General features: G+C 31.8%; 2 protein-coding genes across 2 annotated transcripts in view; one reads left to right on the forward strand and one right to left on the reverse strand.

Annotated features, from left to right (window-relative positions):
* Positions 1-23,967, reverse strand: part of LOC119611164 (sperm motility kinase 2B) — an 82,181-nt gene that overhangs the window by 45,098 nt on the left and 13,116 nt on the right. The window contains exon 2 of the mRNA XM_037966664.1: positions 14,155-14,197. The gene's annotated coding sequence lies outside the window, so the exon portion shown is untranslated. The remainder of the gene's footprint in view (positions 1-14,154; positions 14,198-23,967) is intronic.
* Positions 9,209-12,263, forward strand: LOC119611167 (odorant receptor 74a-like). The gene is made up of 5 exons (XM_037966665.1): positions 9,209-9,573; positions 11,213-11,738; positions 11,806-11,901; positions 11,968-12,150; positions 12,213-12,263. The coding sequence occupies exons 1-5, from the start codon at positions 9,209-9,211 to the stop codon at positions 12,261-12,263; spliced, it is 1,221 nt and encodes a 406-aa protein (XP_037822593.1).

Here is a 23,967-nt window from a genome sequence, read left to right on the forward strand (position 1 = left end):
ATAAAGAAATAAAAAGAAAGGTAAATTAATTAATTATTAATTAAAATAAATTTTGTTTAAGTATTTTTTTTAAATGAATAAATGAGATTTAAATTAAATTAAATAACTAAAAATCTTTCTGTAAAAATGATTATGTGACAGCACACGATAAAAGTAATTAATTTTCTAGTATGAAAAAAAAACTGCACAAAATTAAGTGCCTCAAAATTACGACACAATAAAAAACAAGCATATTTTTTATTAATAAATGTTACAACATCATGTTGCAAGAATTGTGTCTGTGACAAAATTTCTAACAAGTGGCACAAGGTCGTTTACGAGTGAGAGCAAATAAATGCAAAATACGTTGAACTAAAAATATTTATAGTTTTTTGACAACATGAAAACACACATTAGAAATTGCATGCGGACTGACTGACTGTCATGGCAGGGATATAGTCAGAGGCCTAAAATAAAATTTCTAATGCCGACATTAATTTATGCAGAAATAGAAAATAGTTGTCATTTTGTTTTGCACTAATCTAATCACAATTAAATGACAACATTTAAAATTTGTATACCTATTATCAAAGAAGATGGTGATATGTATATTGAATTTCTCATACCGTTTGTAATACATCGAAATTTTACTCATAGATCCACAAAAGTATATACATACATAGGTATATAGTTTATGCTAGATCCTTAATAAAGGTAATCCAAACAATAAAAGCTAGAATCCCGAAATCAGTGTTAGTCAGGAATGTTATTTCCGGAATAATATCACTTCCAAGATACTTGGATCTAACTTCGACGAATTCCTGGCAGTGGCAAAGAAAGTGCTGCAGAGTTTCACGGTCCTCTCCACATGCTCTACATTCCTCTGAATCCTCACGGCCAATTTTGTATAGATGTGCTCGTAATCCTGTGTGTCCACTCAGAATACGTACCATCATACTAACTTCACACCTTCTCATTTTGAGGAGATTTCTTGTCTTGTTCTCATCAGGGTCACCCCACAGGATCTTTGCGGTTCTACCCACCGTTTCATTATTCCAAGAGGCCTTATGGGATTTTATCACCCATATTTTTAGTTCAGCTTTTGTTGCGTAGAATGCTTTTGCGTTTGTCAGGTTAACTGCCTCGAGCTCCCTTCCCTTTAAAGCCGGAATGTTGCCGACTACTCCCGAGTGTCCTGGTAGCCATATGATGAAAACCTTACCTCTGAGAGAGTAGTCAGTTAAAGCTTTTTTACAATGCAATACGGTCTTAGATTTAATTCTATCACCTGATATCGCCCTAATTGCCCTCTGGCTGTCGGTGAATATATTAAGGGCCGTGGGCGCCATATTTATTCTAATCCAATTTACACATTCCGTTATTGCTCGAACTTCTGTCCGAAAGTTTGTCTTATGATTAGGTAAACGGTGTTTCTGGGTCTTCAATAAAGAGCCCCAGGCCCACTTTATCCCCCATCCGTATAATAACGGATTCCTTCTGGTATTTGCTCTACTAGTTTTCCGCTTGACCAAGACATTCTATCTGGGATCAGCGTTTCAAAGTTTCCGACATATTCTGTATTTGGTATTCCAATGTGTCAAGTATACATTGATGACGTGTCCTATAACCACTTTTGGCTAGTTCACCTAAAGTAAAGAGACGTTCGGCTGTAAGCGCCGCCTCATATCTGAAATATGTTTTAATGGGTGGAATATCTTTGGTTAAAGTAGTACACATGACACCACTTAGTTAGTTAGTCAGTCAGTTAGTTAGGTAGTTAGTTAGTTATTTAGTTAGTTAGTTAGTTAGTTAGTTAGTTAGTTAGTTAGTTAGTTAGTTAGTTAGTTAGTAGTTAGTTAGTTAGTTGTAGTTAGGTTAGTTTAGTTAGTTAGTTTAGTTAGTTAGGTTAGTTAGTTAGTTAGTTAGTTAGTTAGTAGTTAGTAGTTAGTTAGTTAGTAGTTAGTTAGTTAGTTAGTTAGTTAGTTAGTTAGTTAGTTAGTTAGTTAGTTAGTTAGTTAGTTAGTTAGTAGTTAGTTAGTTAGTTAGTAGTTAGTTAGTTAGTTAGTTAGTAGTTAGTTAGTTAGTTAGTTAGTTAGTTAGTTAGTTAGTTAGTTAGTTAGTTAGTTAGTTAGTTAGTTAGTAGTTAGTTAGTTAGTTAGTTAGTTAGTTAGTTAGTTAGTAGTTAGTTAGTTAGTTAGTTAGTTAGTTAGTTAGTTAGTAGTTAGTTAGGAGTTAGTTTAGTTAGTTAGTTAGTTAGTTAGTTAGTTAGTAGTTAGTTAGTTAGTTAGTTAGTTAGTTAGTTAGTTAGTAGTTAGTTAGTTAGTTAGTAGTTAGTTAGTTAGTTAGTAGTTAGTTAGTAGTTAGTTAGTTAGTTAGTTAGTTAGTTAGTTAGTTAGTTAGTTAGTTAGTTAGTTAGTTAGTTAGTTAGTTAGTTAGTTAGTTAGTTAGTTAGTTAGTTAGTAGTTAGTTAGTTAGTTAGTTAGTTAGTTAGTTAGTTAGTTAGTTAGTAGTTAGTTAGTTAGTTAGTAGTTAGTTAGTTAGTTAGTTAGTTAGTTAGTTAGTTAGTTAGTTAGTTAGTTAGTTAGTTAGTTAGTTAGTTAGTTAGTTAGTTAGTAGTTAGTTAGTTAGTTAGTTAGTTAGTTAGTTAGTTAGTTAGTTAGTTAGTTAGTTAGTTAGTTAGTTAGTTAGTTAGTAGTTAGTTAGTTAGTTAGTTAGTTAGTTAGTTAGTTAGTTAGTTAGTTAGTTAGTTAGTTAGTTAGTTAGTTAGTTAGTTAGTTAGTTAGTTAGTTAGTTAGTTAGTTAGTTAGTTAGTTAGTTAGTTAGTTAGTAGTTAGTTAGTTAGTTAGTTAGTTAGTTAGTTAGTTAGTTAGTTAGTTAGTTAGTTAGTTAGTTAGTTAGTTAGTTAGTTAGTTAGTTAGTAGTTAGTTAGTTAGTTAGTTAGTTAGTAGTTAGTTAGTTAGTTAGTTTAGTTAGTTAGTTAGTAGTTAGTTAGTTAGTTAGTTAGTTAGTTAGTTAGTTAGTTAGTTAGTAGTTAGTTAGTTAGTAGTTAGTTAGTTAGTTAGTTAGTTAGTTAGTTAGTTAGTTAGTTAGTTAGTTAGTTAGTTAGTTAGTTAGTTAGTTAGTAGTAGTTAGTTAGTTAGTTAGTTAGTTAGTTAGTTAGTTAGTTAGTTAGTTAGTTAGTTAGTTAGTTAGTAGTAGTTAGTAGTTAGTTAGTTAGTTAGTTAGTTAGTTAGTTAGTTAGTTAGTTAGTTAGTTAGTTAGTTAGTTAGTTAGTTAGTAGTTAGTTAGTTAGTTAGTTAGTTAGTTAGTTAGTAGTTAGTAGTTAGTTAGTAGTTAGTTAGTTAGTTAGTTAGTTAGTTAGTTAGTTAGTTAGTTAGTTAGTTAGTTAGTTGTTAGTTAGTTAGTAGTTAGTTAGTTAGTTAGTTAGTAGTTAGTTAGTTAGTTAGTTAGTTAGTTAGTTAGTTAGTTAGTTAGTTAGTTAGTTAGTTAGTTAGTTAGTTAGTTAGTTAGTTAGTTAGTAGTTAGTTAGTTAGTTAGTTAGTTAGTTAGTTAGTTAGTTAGTTAGTTAGTTAGTTAGTTAGTTAGTTAGTTAGTTAGTTAGTTAGTTAGTTAGTTAGTTAGTAGTTAGTAGTTAGTTAGTTAGTTAGTTAGTTAGTTAGTTAGTTAGTTAGTTAGTTAGTTCGTTAGTTAGTTAGTTAGTTAGTTAGTTAGTTAGTTAGTTAGTTAGTTAGTTAGTAGTTAGTTAGTTAGTTAGTTAGTTAGTTAGGTTAGTTAGTAGTTAGTAGTTAGTTAGTTAGTTAGTTAGTTAGTTAGTTAGTAGTTAGTTAGTTAGTTAGTTAGTTAGTTAGTAGTTAGTTAGTTAGTTAGTTAGTTAGTTAGTTAGTTAGTTAGTTAGTTAGTAGTTAGTTAGTTAGTTAGTTAGTTAGTTAGTTAGTAGTTAGTTAGTAGTTAGTTAGTTAGTTAGTTAGTAGTTAGTTAGTTAGTTAGTTAGTAGTTAGTTAGTTAGTTAGTTAGTTAGTAGTTAGTTTAGTTAGTTAGTTAGTTAGTAGTTAGTTAGTTAGTTAGTAGCTAGTTAGTAGTAGTTAGGTTAGTTAGTTAGTTAGTTAGTAGTTAGTTAGTTAGTTAGTTGTAGTTAGTTAGTTAGTTAGGTTAGTAGTATTAGTTTAGTTAGTTAGTTAGTTGTTAGTTAGTTAGTTAGTTAGTTAGTTAGTTAGTTAGTAGTTAGTTAGTTAGTTAGTAGTTAGTTAGTTAGTTAGTTAGTTAGTTAGTTAGTTAGTTAGTTAGTTAGTTAGTTAGTTAGTTAGTTAGTTAGTTAGTTAGTAGTTAGTTAGTTAGTTAGTTAGTTAGTTAGTAGTTAGTTAGTTAGTTAGTTAGTTAGTTAGTTAGTTAGTTAGTTAGTTAGTTAGTTAGTAGTTAGTTAGTTAGTTAGTTAGTTAGTTAGTTAGTTAGTTAGTTAGTTAGTTAGTTAGTTAGTTAGTTAGTTAGTTAGTTAGTTAGTTAGTTAGTTAGTTAGTTAGTTAGTTAGTTAGTTAGTTAGTTAGTTAGTTAGTTAGTAGTTAGTTAGTTAGTTAGTTAGTTAGTAGTTAGTTAGTTAGTTAGTTAGTTAGTTAGTTAGTTAGTTAGTTAGTTAGTTAGTTAGTTAGTTAGTTAGTTAGTAGTTAGTTAGTTAGTTAGTTAGTTAGTTAGTTAGTTAGTTAGTTAGTTAGTAGTTAGTTAGTTAGTTAGTTAGTTAGTTAGTTAGTTAGAACTAATAATCAGACACTGCTTTATTAGAGACCTATCTAGACGATATATTGATCTGCCGAAAACTGCCTAGAGCTGTTCATAGAAAACGACAGCAAAATGCAGCAGCCAATCGTCTATAGGAGAAAGCGTATGTTTTCTAACTAGCTGTCAAGTTTCAATTGCAATTATAAAGAAAAGTATGCTTTAAAAAAAATTGAAAAATGTTTGACTAAATTTAACATGACACATTGCTAAAACAGCTAAAATAGCAAACACCTCTGGCTATAAAGAAAACGAGAGTGAGTGGGCTAGTTTTTGGAATGCAATAAATTTTGAAATGATAAAAATGTTCACAATTTCCGCTTAAAACAAAATGAAAAGTGAAACAGTTTAAAACAAAAATTTCCAAGAAATTTTTTTCTTCTTTCTACTTTGTGAAAAACTTGTTTTTGGCATAGAAATTTTCAAAGTGATTCTCTTTTATTTTCCAATTCTTCTCTTTTTGACTCTAAATAGTATTTGCATATTGTACTAGTAGCTCTAATATTGCACATACCACTTGGGTGCAAGTACTAGTAACAGCTATCGAGACGTCATGACATGTCTGCTGCTACTCAACTAAAATTACTTTATTGAAGTTGCAATTGAAAATAAAATTCACTTGAATAACAAATGACACAGGCAGGATTATTACTAATGACACCAAAAACTGTTAGCAGGAGTTTTTTTCTGTACAATCCTTAAACATTTCAAAATTAAATTGGTTCCGAGAAGAGTGTTTTCATTTAGAATGTGTAGAACACAGCTACTTGACATATTGACGTCAAGAGGTCTTTGATTAAAAATTTATAGCATTATATTTAGTAAAAATGTTTATAAAAAATTTGGCAAAACTAATTAAAAACTAACTATTTAACTAATGAAGAATTTACAATTAATTCAAGCATACATAGGGATGACCCAAGATCCTTAAATGATACTTTCTCTAAAACATTATTTTTATTTTTAAATCCTTAATTGGTTAACATTTTTCCTTGAAAACTATTTTTATTTATTTTGTCTAGCAATCCATCAAAAATCCTCCTCCTTCATAGCATTTCACAAAAGTCACTCCTACTGCTAATTATCTACAAATTACTTTTGTTTGGGTGTAAATTTTTCCAATAATTTTATTTTCGTATTTACTTCCACATTAGAAATGCAATTTTGAATTTTAATTGACAGACAAGTTGCCATAGCAAAAACTTGTCAGTTTTCATTTCCCTTTTCTAAAAATCAGTTAAAAATTTCTGTTAACCCATACAATTTAAAATGTTTGTGTCATAAATTTGTCAGACAGACGAGAAATATTTGCATGTTATAGAAATAAAGAAAAAACGAAAATTAAATAATGAACATGTAATTGTATGACTAGTTATAGCTTCTGCAATCGGAGGGACATCGTTGTCCCAGCGAACAAATAAACTTCTGATAAAAATCCAATACAATTTTTTTCAACATTATAAAATTTTATTAAAATTACAAGTCTTCAGACTAGTCTGGACTATAGACACACAAGACTATATTCTGGACTATAGACAAATCCTCAGACAACACTACTTGCTTTAGACAGGACTAGAGTCTGTACTATAGACAAGTCTATAAACAAGACTATAGAAAAGTCTATAGACAAAACTATAGTCTGAACTATACAAAGATCTATAGTCTGGAATACAAACAAGACTATAGTCTGCACTATAGACAAGAATAGTCTGGACTTTAGACAAGACTATAGACAAGACTATAGCCTAGACTATAGTCTGGACAAGTCTATACTCAGGAATATAGTCTGGGCTACAGGCAATACTATATTCTGGACTATAGACAAGACTATAGTCTGGAGTAAAGACAAGACTATAGTATGGACTATAGACAAGACTTTAGTCTGGACTAAAGACAAGACTATAGTCTGCACTATAGACAAGATTATGGTCTGGGCTATAGACAAGAATATAGACAAGTCTATATACTATAGTCTGGACTATAGGCAAGACTATAGACCGGATTATCGACAAGACTATAGTCTGGAGTATAGAAAAGACTATAGTCTGGACTATAGACAAGACTTTAGTCTGGACTAAAGACAAGACTATAGTCTGCTCTATAGATAAGACTATAGTCTGGGCTATAGACAAGAATATAGACAAGCTTATATACTATAGTCTGGACTATAGACAAGACTATAGTCTGGACTATAGACTGGATTATCGACAAGACTATAGTCAGGGCTATAGACAAGACTATAGCCTGGACTATAGACAAGACTATAGTCTGGACTATAGACAAGACAATAGTCTGGACTGTAGACAAGACAATAGTCTGAGCAAGTCAATATTCTAGACTATAGACAAGTCTATAGATAAAACTATATTCCGGACAATACACAAGACTACAGTCTGGACTATGTGAAGTCTATAGGGAATGTTACAGTCTGGACTATAGACAAGACTATAGTCTCTACTATAGACAAAACTATAGATAAGATTAAAGACAAGACTATAGACAAGACTATGGACAAGACTATAGACAAGACTATAGACAAGACTATAGACAAGACTATAGACAAGACTATAGACAAAACTATAGACAAGACTGTAGTCAAGATTATAGGCAAGTCTGTAGTCTGGACTATAGACAAGTCTATTGACACTATAACATAGCAACTGTCAGTCTAAAGATACAACTGTTTTATAGAAGACTGTCCCTAACAGGCATTATTTTGTCTAAAGCACTGTTCTATAGACAAATCCCAACAGTATAAACTATTCTATAGAAAATTGTCTACAGCAGACAACTTCATATAATGAATACTGCTCTATAGAAAACAGTATACATATGACACTGAGGTAAACCTGTCCACAGTTGATCTACAACAGACACTGCCCTTTTCTATAGCACTACACACCGCTCTATAGAAAAATGTCTCAACTGCACGTTATTAATGTTGTATTGAATATTTCACTGGGAATTAAATCTATTTGCAAATATCACACAGTTGTCAAAGCAATATTTGTAATCTGAATTAATTGCTTCTTGTTGGAAGTCGAAAAAAATCAATATATTTAAATGAAACTAAGGAAAAATCTTTTAGATATTTGAGGGAAAATTTTATTTTTTTCTTTCTCCTAATCGTCTAAGCATATACATATGTATGTATGTTTTGATCTGTTAATACCAATATTGTAGAAATTTGTGATTTGTATATTTACACATACATATGTAAATATTTCTAGTTCCAAAATTTACTTATTTTATTACGTCAAACAAACTCAAAAAGATACATTGGGAATTTGTTAAAAAAAGATTTTAATCCAGTACCGGAAACATAAGGAAATCTAAACAGTAATCTGGCAATCAGAAAATACATACATATGTATGTATGTATGTTTATATGTATACACTAATACACACATTAATAATAAACCAAGATTTATGGTAAATTGGAAATGAAATAAAGTTTGATATTAAATATAATTCTAGGATGTTCGAAAAGTGGCATTTTTACAAGGGATTAGGCCTATTTTAGAAAATAATATGTTATAGTAAATCTCTTTATTTGGCCCACCCTTATTCCTCTAAGTCTGTCTAACAAATAAATGAAAAAAGTTTTAAAAGAAAAAAAAAAACTTCAAATTAAAATACAAGAAAAACAAGTACAAACAAATAACAAATGCGGCAATAAGATAATTGCCATAAAGTAATAACTTCTTGAAAAAAAGTATAAATATCGCGTTAATATCGAAAACTTGTTTAAAACATTTGTTTTATTTCAACAAAAAAAAAACTTTAAGGAAAAAGTTTAAATTGCTTAAATTCCTCTTACATGTATTTACATTGAACAAATTCATATAAAGAATGACTTTCCCTTTAAGAAACATGACAGTTTTACAGCTGGTATAATACATTTTTTAGAATTTATTGAAAAAGAAAAAAAATTTATTTAAATAAAACAACAAATACTAGCTATATTTAAAACAAATTATTTAATTTTTTTTGCAAAAGTTTTTAATTAAAATGCTAAACTATTTCTACAATTTTAACACATTTGAAAGGTTTATAAATAGTTTATTTAGTAACTAAACCTTTGGGCCTAATTAATAGAGAGCTTAATTTTAAGAGAGCTGCCTTAAAAGAAACTTTATTTTTGTCTCCGACTAAATACTTCAAACAACTATGTTCCTAAAACAACATCTAACGCATCATAAATAATAACTTAATTGCCAATAAAAACAAACAACAACTATAAACAAATTATGAAAGTTTTTACTTTAAATAGTTTAAATTTTTTAACTTTTTTAATTTCTTAATTAAAAGTTCTTTAGTAAATAGCTTAAATTATAAATTTTTAATAAAAATATTTTGTATAAAAAACAAGAACATTTTTCATATAAATTTTCTAGGTTGTGATTTAAAATCCTTAGAAACAGTTTATTATTCTCGCCAACAACTACGCTGTTTTGGAAGAATGTTTAACATTCTGTATAGACCACGTTTACCCAATGGGAAACATGTACCTTTAAATTGGTCACTCAAATTGTATCGTTGGACTAATATAATCTGTTGGCCCTTGGAGGATAACGCACCACATTGGTTTTACTTCTTTGATCGTTTTCTATGGTTTTTGGGATTTCTATCATTTGTTGTGCACAATGATGCAGAGTTGAGATATTTGCGTGTGTATTTTAATAATTTAGATGAAATGTTAACGGGTGTACCAACGTATTTGGTGCTGATCGAATTACATCTGCGTGCGTTTTCATTGGGTTGGAGGAAGAATGATTTTAAGAAGTTGCTGAAGAAATTTTATGCGGAAATTTTATTGAAGAGTGAGTAGAAAGTGATTAACTAATAACTAACTAACTAACTAACTAACTAACTAACTAACTAACTAACTAACTAACTAACTACTAACTAACTACTAACTAACTAACTAACTAACTAACTAACTAACTAACTAACTAACTAACTAACTAACTAACTAACTAACTAACTAACTAACTAACTAACTAACTAACTAACTAACTAACTACTCTAACTAACTAACTAACTAACTAACTAACTAACTAACTACTAACTAACTAACTAACTAACTAACTAACTAACTAACTAACTAACTAAACTAACTAACTAACTAACTAACTAACTAACTACTAACTAACTAACTAACTAACAACTAACTAACTAAATAACTACTAACTAACTAACTACTAACTAACTAACTAACTAACTAACTAACTAACTAACTAACTAACTAACTAACTAACTAACTAACTAACTAACTAACTAACTAACTAACTAACGAATCTACTACTAACTAACTAACTAACTAACTAACTAACTAACTAACTAACTAACTAACTACTAACTAACTAACTAACTAACTAAACTAAAATAAAATAAATAAAATAAAATAAAAAATAAAATAAAATAAAAAAATAAAATAAAATAAAATAAAAGAACTAACTAACTAACTAACTAACTAACTAACTACACTAACTAACTAACTAACTAACTAACTAACTAACTAACTAACTAACTAAACGAACTAACAACTAACTAACTAACTAACTAACTAACTAACTAATAACTACTAACTAACTAACTAACTGAACTAACTAAACTAACTAATAACTAACTAACTAACTAACTAACTAACTAACTAACTAACTATCTAACTACTAACTAAACTAACTAACTAACTAGTCTAATTAACTAACTAACTAACACGCTTTATAAATGTCAAAAAAAAAATACACCTTCCATCAGAAAACTTCCTACAAAAGACACATTTATTTTTAGAAATCTTTTTTACAGAAAATTCTTTACAGGATATAAGTTTCTATAGAAAATTCCGAAATTCTTTAGGAAACTCACCACAGAAAACTTTCTACAAAAGACATTTTTCCGTAAAAATAAACCACAGAAGACACTTTTTTTTAAATCATAAAAATAGTCCACAGAAGACACTTTTCTATAAAAAAAAAACATATTTACAGAGGACATTCTTCCGTAGAAAAACTGCCTACAAAAGGCATTGTACTATATAAAACTGTGTACAGAAAAAAAAGTTTCAACAGAAGTAGCATTTTTACTTACCAAATGGAGTATTTATATAGAAAGTGTTCAACTGAGAGAACTTTTATATAGAAATTATTTAACTTTCTACAGAAAACCTTCAATAAAATAAGTTTTTCAATATAAAACTGTCTTTAAATCTGTATCTAGGAAAACATACATATGTATGTATTTATAAAAAACTTTTTAAAGAAGATTCTTTTGTTCATAAAACTGTTTACTGAAAAACTGTCTACAGAACACACTTTATAGAAGATATAGATATAGAAAAAAGTATTGTCAGACATGATCGACCAGTTATCAGTATTTCTAAAATGTTATTTAGTTTTAATAAAAAATTCGTTAAAAATTATAAATGTTATAAATTTTCAATTTTCTTTCACATCCTACTTAGATCAGTCAACCTGAAACTCTTTAAGAAAATCCAACGACAAATGTGGCCAATTTTAACATTTTCTCTACTCTACTTCTTGGCCTTAAACTCATACATTGTCACTGCGGTCTATGTCTTAGCCACCAATAGAAGAGAACTCCTTTATAAAATGATACCAACCGTGGATTACAAGAATAATTTCTACATCTATTTTCCACTACTAATGAGTAACATTTGGGTGGGTTTTATAGTCACCACCATGATGTTTGGCGAAGGCAACACATTGGGCCTATTAATATTTAATCTAAATGGTCGTTATTTAATGATGCGTGAAACGTTTAAACAAAAAGTGGATACGATTTTGAAGAGTAATTTAAATAGTAATATTGTGGAGAAATATGAGCGCGTACTAAGGGAAACATTAAAGGAAAACTTAAGATTAAATAAATTTGCCCGGGAGATACAAGATGAATTTTCATTTCGTATATTTGTTATGTTTTCATTTAGTGCCATATCATTGTGTGCCCTGGGATTTAAAGTTTATACGGTGAGTTTTGTGATAGATAGATAAATAAATAATATGCGTTTTTGTTTTATTGTTATTGCTTTTCCAGAGCCCGGTCAATAGTATTGGTTATGCTTTTTGGGCTATAGGCAAAATTCAAGAGATTTTGGCTTTTGGTCAATTGGGTTCGACTATTATTAGTACGGTATGTATCTGCTTTAATATTGTTTTAGTTTTGTTCATATTTATATATATATTTGTTTACTTGTAGACCGATCAACTTAGTACCATGTATTACGAGTCCAAATGGGAAATAGTGATTGAGCGTTCCTCGAATACTCCAGACAATGTTAAACTTTTGAAATTTGTTACCTTATCTATAGTCACAAATCGTAAACCTTTTCATTTTACTGGTTTAAATTTCTTTAATGTTTCTTTAGTGTCTGTGGTGGCTGTAAGTGAAGGTTTACAATGTTGGATTCATAATATTTTGAATAACTTTTTTTACCTTTATAGATCTTACAGGGTGCTGGATCTTATTTTACATTTTTGATTTCTTTACGTTAAGAAAATCTGTTGAAAATATGTTATTTAAAGTGAAAATATACACATTTACTGACATGACCAAATAATATCTAAAAGCCCCTTATAAATGACCTATTGAGGTTAGTTGGGCTTAATTGTGGACTGATGTTTTAATTTTTTAAGGTTTCTGCTTTATTAATAAGGATTTCTCAATTCTTTCATAATTTGAAAAGTCTGCTTAAGAAAGATGCAATTCAAACATTGCTATGAACAATTATGGGCCGATATATACAAAACGTATTCGTGTCGAATTTTACCCCCAATCGCAAGCTTTGACCAATAGTGGGCCAATCTGAACAAAGTTTTGCAGAATGATTTGTCGATACATAAAACACACTCATGTCGAGATTTATCCAGATATATCCTTATATATTAATGCAATATGTGTGTTTAAGTGATTTTCAGAAGTGGATGACCAATTATGGACTCATTTAGAATTTTTTTTTTCGAATTTAATCGTTTTGTCAATTCAATATGTGCTTTGAAATAATTTTCGAAGGTGGACCTTACGCATGTGTATGTAAGGTATGGCCAATTATGGATCGACCCGAAAAAAACTTTAGCTGCGCGATTAATATAAACTTTCAACATATTCATGAGGTATTTTTAGTAATTAAATATGTCTGTTTAAGAGTTTATCGGAAATGAACCTTATATGGGAGCTATGACCGATCCGGGAAAAAATTCGCAGATTGATTTACATATAGTAGACAATTCATGATGAATTTTATAACGATTTCTCTATTAATTGATTTATATATTCCGATTGGAAGTAGCCTCATACGGGTGCTATGGCCGATTATGGACCGATATACACAAAATATATTTATATCAAATTTTGTATCTTTATTCGAGTTTTGGATGTGGACCATATATGGGAGCTATGACTAGTTATGGACCGATACAGATCTAGGTTAGTCAAATGATGTCAAATTGCATTGTATTTCGAAGTGAGCTATGAACGTTCCAGTTTATATTTAACATAATTATATTCGACGGTCCGTTATAATGAACCAATATCAACAAAAATCAAGAAGGTTCATCTTTAAGCGAAAGATTTTATGAACATCAAACGCTCCAAACCCTGTAGAATTAAACAAGGCGTATCACAAGATGGTATGTTATCGCCGCTATTGTTTATCGTCTACCTCTTTAAACTTCCCGCTCCTCTACAAGGAGTGAACGAGATTTCGTATGCGAACGACTGTAAAATCATGGCGACGGTCCACAATGTTGTTGAATTATGTGTGTGTTCTGTGAATGGTTATCTTAACGAAATACATCAGTTTTTCACAATTTAGCCCTTGGCGTCGTCGTTGATGGAGCTCAAATTGCGACCGTACACCACTGCCTCAGGTGGGAATCGAACTAACCATCTCCGGTCTATCAGACTAGAACACTAACCTAGCACAATTTTTAGGCTTGGACTTTGATGTGGAACCCCTCAATTTGTATAATTTAAGCTGTTACAACAACAACAACAAAATGTATCAGATCAAATTATCTTCAAAATTTGACCTTTACTTTGATGACAATTTTTAAATGGATGAACGAAGAACAGAAGGACATAACTTAGCCGACTGATATAAATATGTACATATGTACCTTAAGATAGAACGTCACTTGTGTATGGCATAGAATTCATTATAAACTAGTTATGGAAATTATATTCTTTTTCCAGGATTATAAAAACATTTTAACTTGCTGGCTTAAACATTTTTAAAAATTTAAGTTTTTAAGTCACAACAAAATCTAAAAATTTAAACTTTAAGTTAATAAAAACATTTTGTTTATTTCAAATATGTCACTTATTTTTATTCCGTTAATAAAAAAATGTTTTATAAAATGCCAAAATAATAACTAAACTACTTACCATTTAAATTATGAAAATTGCGCATCAAAGGAAATAAAATATCCTGCAAGTAAAAAATTAAAAAAAAAACATTATATATAAAATCAAATTGTTAATAAAAATTTAACTACATATTCTTCCTTAATGTCACATGCAAGGCTGTTAATTTAAAAATATTTATGTTTAAATTTAAGGTAAATATAACGACAATCATTTAGAAATTTAAATATTTGCAAAAAATTTTGCTAACATTTTATATTGTTTTTATTTTTGCCAGGAAAAAGAGCTGTTTGGCTGCCACACATATGGTTTCGTTTTAAAAAATAATAATAAAAAAATACAATAAAAAAGAAACCATAAAAAGTTTGGCAAAAACGGCTTTTTCCCAACAATAATTTTAATGGTAAAATTTAAAAACGTATGTGGTAGTGAATGAATGAATGAGTTAGTAAGTTATCCCGTTAGTTTGGGGTGATTGTCCTAAAGAGGAAGTCGATTGATGCTTCACAGATTTTGATCTCTTCTCACATTGATTATAAACGTCTGCTTTTTTGGAATATAACTTGCACTCTACTTATCACTCTCTCTCTCAGAATGCTTACGCTTGATTACCTAGAGACATTAAAGTAACTAGTGACAGAGAAGTCAAATACTTTAGAATTTACCAACTTTGATATTTTAAAGAGAGTTACATGGATCACTTCTTAAACAACAGAGTAAAAAAAACAAGTAAGAAATTATAGTCGGGCTAGGCCGACCATATAATACCCTACACCTTTGACAAAAATATAATATGATTTAGTTGCCATAATAAAGCATTTAAGTTGAATTGTACCTTGCCTTAGATATACATAATTAAGCCGTTTATTGTTGAATAAAATTGTGGACATTTAAGTGAAATTTTGATGGGGGCTTTTCATAGGGGCTAGGGTTATATGAGAACCTATTATTATGGAATTCGTGAGGGTCATCAAGTCTTGTATACAACTTGGTTTTTGCAGCTTTTTGTCGAGATATTAAACATAATTATGAACTTAAAAGCCCTATTCGGCGGTTTCAGTTGTACGGGGGCTAGGTGAAATAATGGACCGATGTAAACCATTTTCAACAGGCTTCGTCTACGGTACCATAAAAGATCATGTGCCAAATTTCATTGAACTATATCCAAAATTGCGACCTGTAGTTTGATTACAAGGTTTAAAAGCCCTATTCGAGGGTTCAGTTGTATGGGGGCTTGGTGAAATAATGGACCGATGTTAACCATTTTCAATAGGCTTCATCTACGATATCATAAAAGATCATGTGCCAAATTTCGTTGAATTATCTCCAAAATTGCGACCTGTAGTTTGATTACAAGCCCTATTGGGGGGTTCAGTTGTATGGGGGCTAGGTGAAATAATGGACCGATGTTAACCATTTTCAATAGTCTTCGTCTACGATACCATAAAAGATCATGTACCAAATTTCATTGAATTATCTTCAAAATTGCAACCTGTAGTTTGATTACAAGGTTTACATGGACGGACGGACATAGCTAAATCGATTCAGAAAATGATTCTGAGCCGATTGGTATACTTTAAGGTGGGTATAGGACCAATATTATTGTGCGTTACAAACATCAGCACAAAAGTGGTGTAGGGTATAAATATGTATTGTAGGGTATAAATATGTATTGGGGTTTTCTACAATGACACATAAATACACACACAAAAATTTCCCCACACATATACATGTGACGCCTGTATGCATGAGTGTATATAACGGAAATGGCTGCCATAATTGTAAATGTTTCACACATTATACCGGGTGGTACCCTCTTGTTATTTTTGAAGAAGGGATGTTGTGCTTGGAATATTTGGTAATGGTATTGGTATTTGTGGCATTTCGGTGACGGTGACAGAGTCGAGGTGTTAGTGGTGAATGAATAAATTAAATGGTAGGCGGAATAAACCACATATTGATGCTATATTAGGAAAGTATACAAATGAAGTTGCATAAAGTGGGAATATTTATGAGATTAAAGCAAATATGTTTGATATTATCGAAACTTGAGAAAACTTGTTTAGCTATGGGAATTAGGGCTTTTTAAATTTATCAAATTTTATGGGGTACTTATTGAATTAGTGTTTTTTTATTGGTTATAATAAGGTAATTTTGAAAATTTGAGTGAATTCGCCTAGATTTTGTGGTCTAAATATCTTTTGAAGTAACTATTACGTGGTTGGTTCGGATAATTCAACTATATATCGAATAGTAGGAGGATATGGAAACAGATTATTCTAATGTTGACAAATTTGTGGGATTAAAATTCAGTCTTCGGAGGCAAAATAGAAAGTTTGTGAGCCTTTCTAACACCGACAAATGGAGAAGTACTGAATGACAGGCTTAGGGGGTAATTATTGGTACTTCTTCCGTTACAGTTAAAAAATAGTTGTAAATTTTTCAAATAAAATTATACACATGTAAAAAAATTACTTGCTATTGTTGAAAAGCCGCAAGAAACGAACCTGATGAATTCCTAATCACGGGAATGACACCGAGATGGACCAACTAGTAAATACATACTTACGTTTCCATAGCGACACCTTAGCATATGCTCTGGCACATTTAAGCTTTATTGCTTCGGTAACCGGCGCCTACAGAGAGGGAAAAAGAAATAACATTACATAGTGTTGTCGTACGTATGTATATACTTTGACAACGGATGTTATTGAAAAATTATAAACAGTTTGGTGTCAATTTGGTACCAGGCGTGTATATTTATTTTTCCCTCTGTGTAGAGATGCATTTGGCAGTCGAAAAATATTCAGTCAATAGATCAGGATCTCTCCGTATGTCCAGATAATGCGACATAAAATGTAGGAATTCCCAAAGTAAAACTAACTAAATTATTGCCCCGAAAAATTGTGTGAAAGCGTTCAATCGTTAGTAGCGTACCATGTATCAATATGCATCCCGTTGAGATGGTGAAAACTTCCCTGAAATAACAAGACAAGGGTCATAAATAATGATCCAACCACCGCATGTTAACCTGACAATTCCCCAACAAACATACTGATGCTCTACTATGCGAGGAGTAAAAGATATTCAACGCTTTCAGGAATCCAGCATAAGTTGCTCTGTCACATCACCCAATGACATCTGTTAAGATGGCAACAACAACAGAGAAAGAATATAGACATATATTTGGATATATCAGACCTAAAACCAATAATCTCACCCGCCGAATTTAGGTTTAAACCATAGCCACTACGAGTATCCCAACCAACTGACCAACGAGGACAAAGTCCTGCAGGAAACTGGTCACCTGTAGTACCAGATTGTCTGATGCTCTGGTTCGACCCCATATCAAATCATTCCAATGAAAGACCGAGGATACAGTTGATAGTCATCAGTTTATAGTCGCCACAGACTAGAGGTATTAATTGGTAGCATCTCATTTCCCTTTGAATTGCAACAACACCAAGATGGAGACTTAATAAAGGTAACATTACTCCCGGGTAAAGAGATGCATATACAAGATGTTGAAGATGCCGTGTTGTCCTTATTTCACGGTGGTACTTTTTCAACCACTGGGTGAGCTGACTAGGCGATTCACCACTGCCACTTTGTGTTTCTTACACGCAGGTGGCAATTGTGTACATGGTTCTGAAGATCCGTGTAAAATATAGTGCTATAAGTACTCGAGCTATCCAATTTCAAACTTTCGAGATGCAAAAACATCATTTCCATTTACAACCACGCAGATGGAATGGACTCTGTTGAGTCAGCAACAGCACCTAGAGACGTATTCGATAGAACGAAATACGAATGCATCAAATAAGCCAAAGTCTTTGTTCTTACTCACAGAGAACACACTTTGGTAAATCTAGTATGAACAGAGTAAATCCTTAACATATCTGCACAAGGAAGGAACATTCAATGGTATCACTTGAATAAGATACCTTTCATTGAATCCAGCACAATTTTATTAATTCGACACACTCATAGAGAACAACATCCGTCATACAGACACACTCTGAGTATACGGGCGGTAAGTTCCGTATACCCCTACATTCATCCTACACCAACTCATTTCCAAAGCTTAATCCTACAGTCACTCCTCTGTGGGGTATCTATTGACTTGGGCAACAATACCGAGCTTATTGCGAATTACAGACTTTAATTGCGTTTAAACCACAGCCACAACGTGGTCACCGATGGAACCTCTCCAATAAACGGGACAAGACAAATTCCGAAATTCTGCAATGCGGGCTACCGGTTCCCGTGGTACCAGATTTTCTGGTGCTCTGGTTTTACCCCATGTCAAATCATTCCAAAAAAAATTCCAAGGATACATTTGATAGTCCCGGTAGACTAGAGGCATTGATGGACCTCTTTTCCCCGGAAATTGCAACAACACTAAGAGGAAGACTTCATCAAGGTAACATGCACCCGGGCTGAGAGCTGCATGTGCAGTGTTAAGGGCAGATACTTACGTTTAGCAGTACTGCTCTGGGGAGTTCTTATCTCAGCATTACGTTTCCACGAGAGCTTAGAGTCCAAAAATTTGGGAACAAGTTTTAGGAAGCAAATGCTGAAGTTGCAGCATAAGTAATGACATGAAATCTGACTTTGATGAACTATTATCATGAACCAAGCAAATCATTATAGGATTGAACAAGATCAGAGTTTTCGGAGCAATCGTAAATTTTACAGTCAACAAGGAAATAGTTGGTTAAGTTAGTAGTGTCCTAGCCTGTTTAATTAACGCCACAGAATCTAATAAAGGAACGCAGACAGAACCGATTATGGACTAGGTATATCTGATATAAAATACATCCTTTCAAATTATTAACTAACGAAGAAGAAGGCTTTAACTCTTAAGTAAATTTATACATTAAAAAACATCATTTCATTTAAAAACTTGTATAATTTAGAATTAAATACAAAAATCCTTTTTCTTTGGCACATGTAACATGAACACTTCGCAACTTGTAACAATTTCCATTAGAAAACCACAATTTTTATTTAATTTTTGTTTCAAAACATTATTTTTCACTATTTAAAAAGTCACGTGCAGTTTACTCATGATACATTTTGTGGTTTTTTGTATTTTATAATGCCACATGGAAAATGCAGCAATTGGGGAACGCGCTAGTTTTGTGTACAGACTATTAAGGGAGTGACAACGTAGATGATGTAAGTGACATGCATAAAATAGAAAGTAATAAGTTTTCCCTTACAATACAGGTAAAAAATAAAATTCGAAATATTAACTACAGGAAGCAATAGAGACTCGCTTAGAGAGAAATAAGAGACATAAAGGAAATGTGATAGAACATAAATCGCTTCATTGACTATGTTTCTCTAGCTACTTATAAGCAATAAGTTAAACTATATAAAATTCTCAGAGTCTTTTAAAAATCCTCTACATAAAGAATTCATACCTTTCCTTAACTGACCAAATTATATACGTCCATCTACTCATTTTGGTTTTAATAAAAACGTTGCGGTTTAGTTTATCAACAAAGTGCAATTTCACATTATATGGTCCGATAAAAATACGACAACAACAACAACAACATTTATTACTAACTACACAATAGCAGTAACAATAACGAAAAGTTTTGGAACGTGTTACATGAACATTGAAAATATGTATTCCTTCCTACACAGACATGCATTTTTAAAATGATCATAAATATTTGAAGGGAAAAGAAAAAAATACAACGACCAACGACTAAAATGACAAAATGTAAATGAAATTAATGTCCTTCGGAGGAAATGTTAAAACACAGTAGGGGAGAGAGTTTTATTAGTTTGTGGTAGTGGTTGTAATATGCTAGTTCCACATAAACCTCTTAATATACATAAATCATTTTTGAAGTCTATTTTACGTTTAGCGTCCATTGATCCTAATCCTTGAAATAAATCGAAGTGCTTTGTGAGCACCTACCGTGTTGGTTCTGTCGGTCCATATACAAACACTTTGTTTAAGTACTCGAGCTATCGAATCACTGACCATTGCTGCCCAGTTGCGTAACTTTCGAGGTGCAAAAACACCACTAACCTTTACAACCACTCAGATGGGATGGCCTCTGTTGATAGTAGACCAAAATACGAATCCATCAAATAACTCGAGGACTTGTTCTTAATCGCAGAGAACACAATGAAAATTCAATGGTATAACTTGTATAAGATACCTTACACCAGTCATCAGTCAACTAAGCACACATCTCATTTATCCGACACATTCATTGGGAAAAACATCCGACACTCTCACTCTAGGTATACGGACGGGTGAGACCTATATACACCCACATTCATCCCATATCATATACACATGACCGTAAAGTTTACCGTACATCATGCTCTTAACCAACATTCTCATCGCGCAAGTTTGGGTTTAAACAGCAATCACCACGTGCATTCCCAAGAGACCTCTCTAATAACCGGGACAAGATTAAACCCGAAACTCTGCCCTACATTTTATATCACCAGTTTAAAGTCCCGGCTCTTTTCCTAGAGATTGCAATATCACATAGATGGGGAATATCATCAAGGTAACATGTCTTAGAAATAGTAATTTTTAAATGATTCGTACTCAATGGTGACCAATATGCGAAATCGTGCTATACCTTCTAAGATATGTTTTATAGATCGCCGATTGTTGTAACGGACTCACTTCATTAATTGATTTCATTCAATTACGCTCAGACGGATCATGGCTTGAAACTTCACAGAGATACGAGGCATAAATTATTGACTCATTCAAATGTAAATTAACTACCGAGGGATCTGCTATATTGTACAAAAGATTCCAATCTAGGTGAGTAACTATCGGCTGATCTATGAATTGGTCAATTGGCTAGTCTAATAACTTGTCTATTAACTGGCATTTAGGCTAAACTATTGGACTAGTAAACTAGTATATTAGCATAGTAATGACTAGCATACTCTATTGTTTAGTATTTGAAGACTACCTAGCCCTTAACTAGTATATGAAATATACCTTCTAATGCGTTATATGTTATAGGTCGCCGATTGTTGTAACGGACTCACTGCATTAATTGATTTCTTTGAACTACGCGCAGACGAATTGTGGCTAGAAACATCGCAGAAGACACGAGGCATAAAATATCGACTCAATCAAATGTAAATGAACTATTGTGGGATCTTCTATATTGTACAACAGATTCCAATCGAGGGAAGTAACTATCGGCTGATCTATGGATTGCTCTATTTGCAAGTCTAATAACTTGTCTATTAACTAGCTTTTAGACTAAACTATCGGATTAGTAAGTAGTATATTAGACATGTCTATGATATTGACTAGCCTAGTTTCCCTCGGGTCATGTTACCTTAATAAAAACTCCATCTTGGTAGTACAGCAATATCCCGGCAAAAAGAGGTGCAACCAATACCTCTAGTCTGCCGGGACTATAAACTAATGATGATCAAATATATCCTCGAGCTTTCCTTAGAATTTGACGTTTGGTCGAACCAGAGCATCATATAATCTGGCACTACGGGTGGCCAGTTGCAAGTAGGACTTGTCCTCACTGGTCAGTTAGTTGAGGTTCCTTCGGGATCCACGTAGTGGCTGTGGTTTAAACACAAATTCGCGGAGAGGAATGTTGGTTGAAGGGCTGATATATCCTATGCCATATATCTCTGAATTCTCTCTGCTGTTGCCATCTCAAAAGATGTCACTGGCTGATGTGACAGAGAAACATATGCTGGATTCCTGATCCCGTTGAGTATCTCTTAGTCTTCGCGTAGTAGGGCGCTAGTATAGGTTGGGGAATTTTCAGGTTGACACTTGACTGTCATTCATCGTTCTTTATAGTCTGAGAATGGAACTGATGTACGGACTACCAAATGCGTCTCTAGGTGCTGTTGCCGAATCTACAGGGCCATCTCAGTAGTGTGTTGCGCGTGCTTTAAGAGGTTAAGGATTGCACTGGAATGGGTCATTAGTTGATGGGGATTGCATTTTAAATAATGCAATCTTTCATGAAATCTAAAAGGTGGTGGCGGTATACCGGAAGATTGATTTCACCTGATGTTAGGGTCGCCCCTTCTATTGACTTTAGACCAGTGATGGCTTTTTCCTTATCAGGGTATGCATTGGGATTGATCTCATGCTACCTGTCATTCCGCAAGCGGGCTATTTTGGCAAGAGATTATATAGCTAGAGTACTTCAGCAAAGTACTTGCACATGGACCGGCACAGCCATGTATACAAATTCTCAAGTGAGTTCTTCATAGAAGGGTTCAGGGGCGCGTGGTAGCACGTTATCAAGTCTACCCAATGGGTGAAAAAGATCACCGTGAAATAAGATGAATAAGCACTTAGACATTCTTGACTAGCCTAGTCTTTTGTATAGTATATGGACTAGTCTATTGCCTAGTATATGGAATATTTTCTAGTTCATTGACTAGTCTATTTAATGGTCTCTTGACTAGTCTAGAACTACACACAGAAAAATGATTGGTTGGAAATCGGTCACAGTTGCAATTATTTATTTACTATAAAAGAATATTAGTTGTAGTTATTAAAAAACAATACTTTCAACATATTTTATATAATTACAACTGAAAAAACAAAACTGTAATCGAACTAAGGTTCGCGTAACTATACATTCAGTTAATCTAACCAACTTGAGCTTTATAAACGGTTATTTTAATTATGTCATTTAGCAAGACCGAATTAAATATACAATTATTTTCTTCAACTGTAAATATCAGTACTTGTAATCACAATTTTGTTTACATCTTTTTATTAATGCCAAACATTTGTTTTTAGTTGTGGCACCCACATACTTCAATTAAAAGTATAGAAAGTTCGGTTATATTAACAAAATAGAGAATAATTCGGTATTTCCAACCGAAAAAATCGATATTTATTACAATAAAATCTAATTCGGTATTTCCAATCGAATTCAATATACAAATGGTTAGTTTACTTGACATTTAAAAATATTTAGTACTAAAATAATAAATAAATAAAAAAGAACAGACATTTACAAATAAAATAAAAAATTGAAAATAAATAGAAGTTTTGCAGATTTCCGCAGACCTACGACCTTGAAATTGGCCAGCAACCCCAAGTACCCAAGGAAGTCTGTACCCAGAAATCGCATAGACGTTATGGTAAGAAAATCGAAACTATTTCTTTAAACAAATTTTTAGAAAAATCCTTTGTTCTGTTTTCAGATACTGTGCAGATAATGTTTGATACAGTTTCGTCGTACATTTGTATGAGGGCATAATTTGACCATGCAGTTGGCAAAAATACAGGATGAATTTAGTAAACAAATTTCAAGATTATTTCAAACATCAAGATGTACATATTTGCATTTCGATTGGAAACAAATTCGATTGTGACAACGAATCTGTTTTCTCTGTGTATTATAAGGACTGGTCTATTAAATAATCAATTGTATACACAGAGAAAATAGATTCGTTGTCACAACCGAATTTGTTTCCAATCGAATTTAGTCGGTTACAACAACTACCACATGAATTGATTGTAATTATCGAATATATCGTTTCCTAACACTTCATTTTTAGAACACAGGTTAGTTGTCACTACCGAATTTTCGATTAAAGTCAGTGAATATTTAATAAGCATAACTACTAACATTTAAAACTAATTCGGTTGTAAAAACCGAAATATTATTATTAAGAACCAATATAATTCAAATTTATTTTTATATATTTTTATTTATTAGTAAATATGTACATACATAAATTTAATATACATCTGTAAATATTAACCAAAATTTTAATGCATGGATATGATCGTAAATGCAATATTTATGTAAAAAATACAATATTACCAAAGGT

This window comes from Lucilia sericata, unplaced genomic scaffold (assembly GCF_015586225.1).
Source record: "Lucilia sericata isolate MDLA Ls3-8-SP2 unplaced genomic scaffold, ASM1558622v1 Contig001382F_arrow, whole genome shotgun sequence".
NCBI classification, from domain to species: Eukaryota; Metazoa; Arthropoda; class Insecta; order Diptera; family Calliphoridae; genus Lucilia; species Lucilia sericata.

Bases quoted from the DNA above. Each gene is read 5' to 3' on its own strand.
- LOC119611167 (XM_037966665.1), top strand. From the start codon at position 9,209: ATGTTTAACATTCTGTATAGACCACGTTTACCCAATGGGAAACATGTA. The intron at 9,574-11,212 runs GTAGAAAGTGAT...CATCCTACTTAG, and splicing joins GAAATTTTATTGAAGAGTGA to ATCAGTCAACCTGAAACTCT. The intron at 11,902-11,967 runs GTATGTATCTGC...GTTTACTTGTAG, and splicing joins GTTCGACTATTATTAGTACG to ACCGATCAACTTAGTACCAT.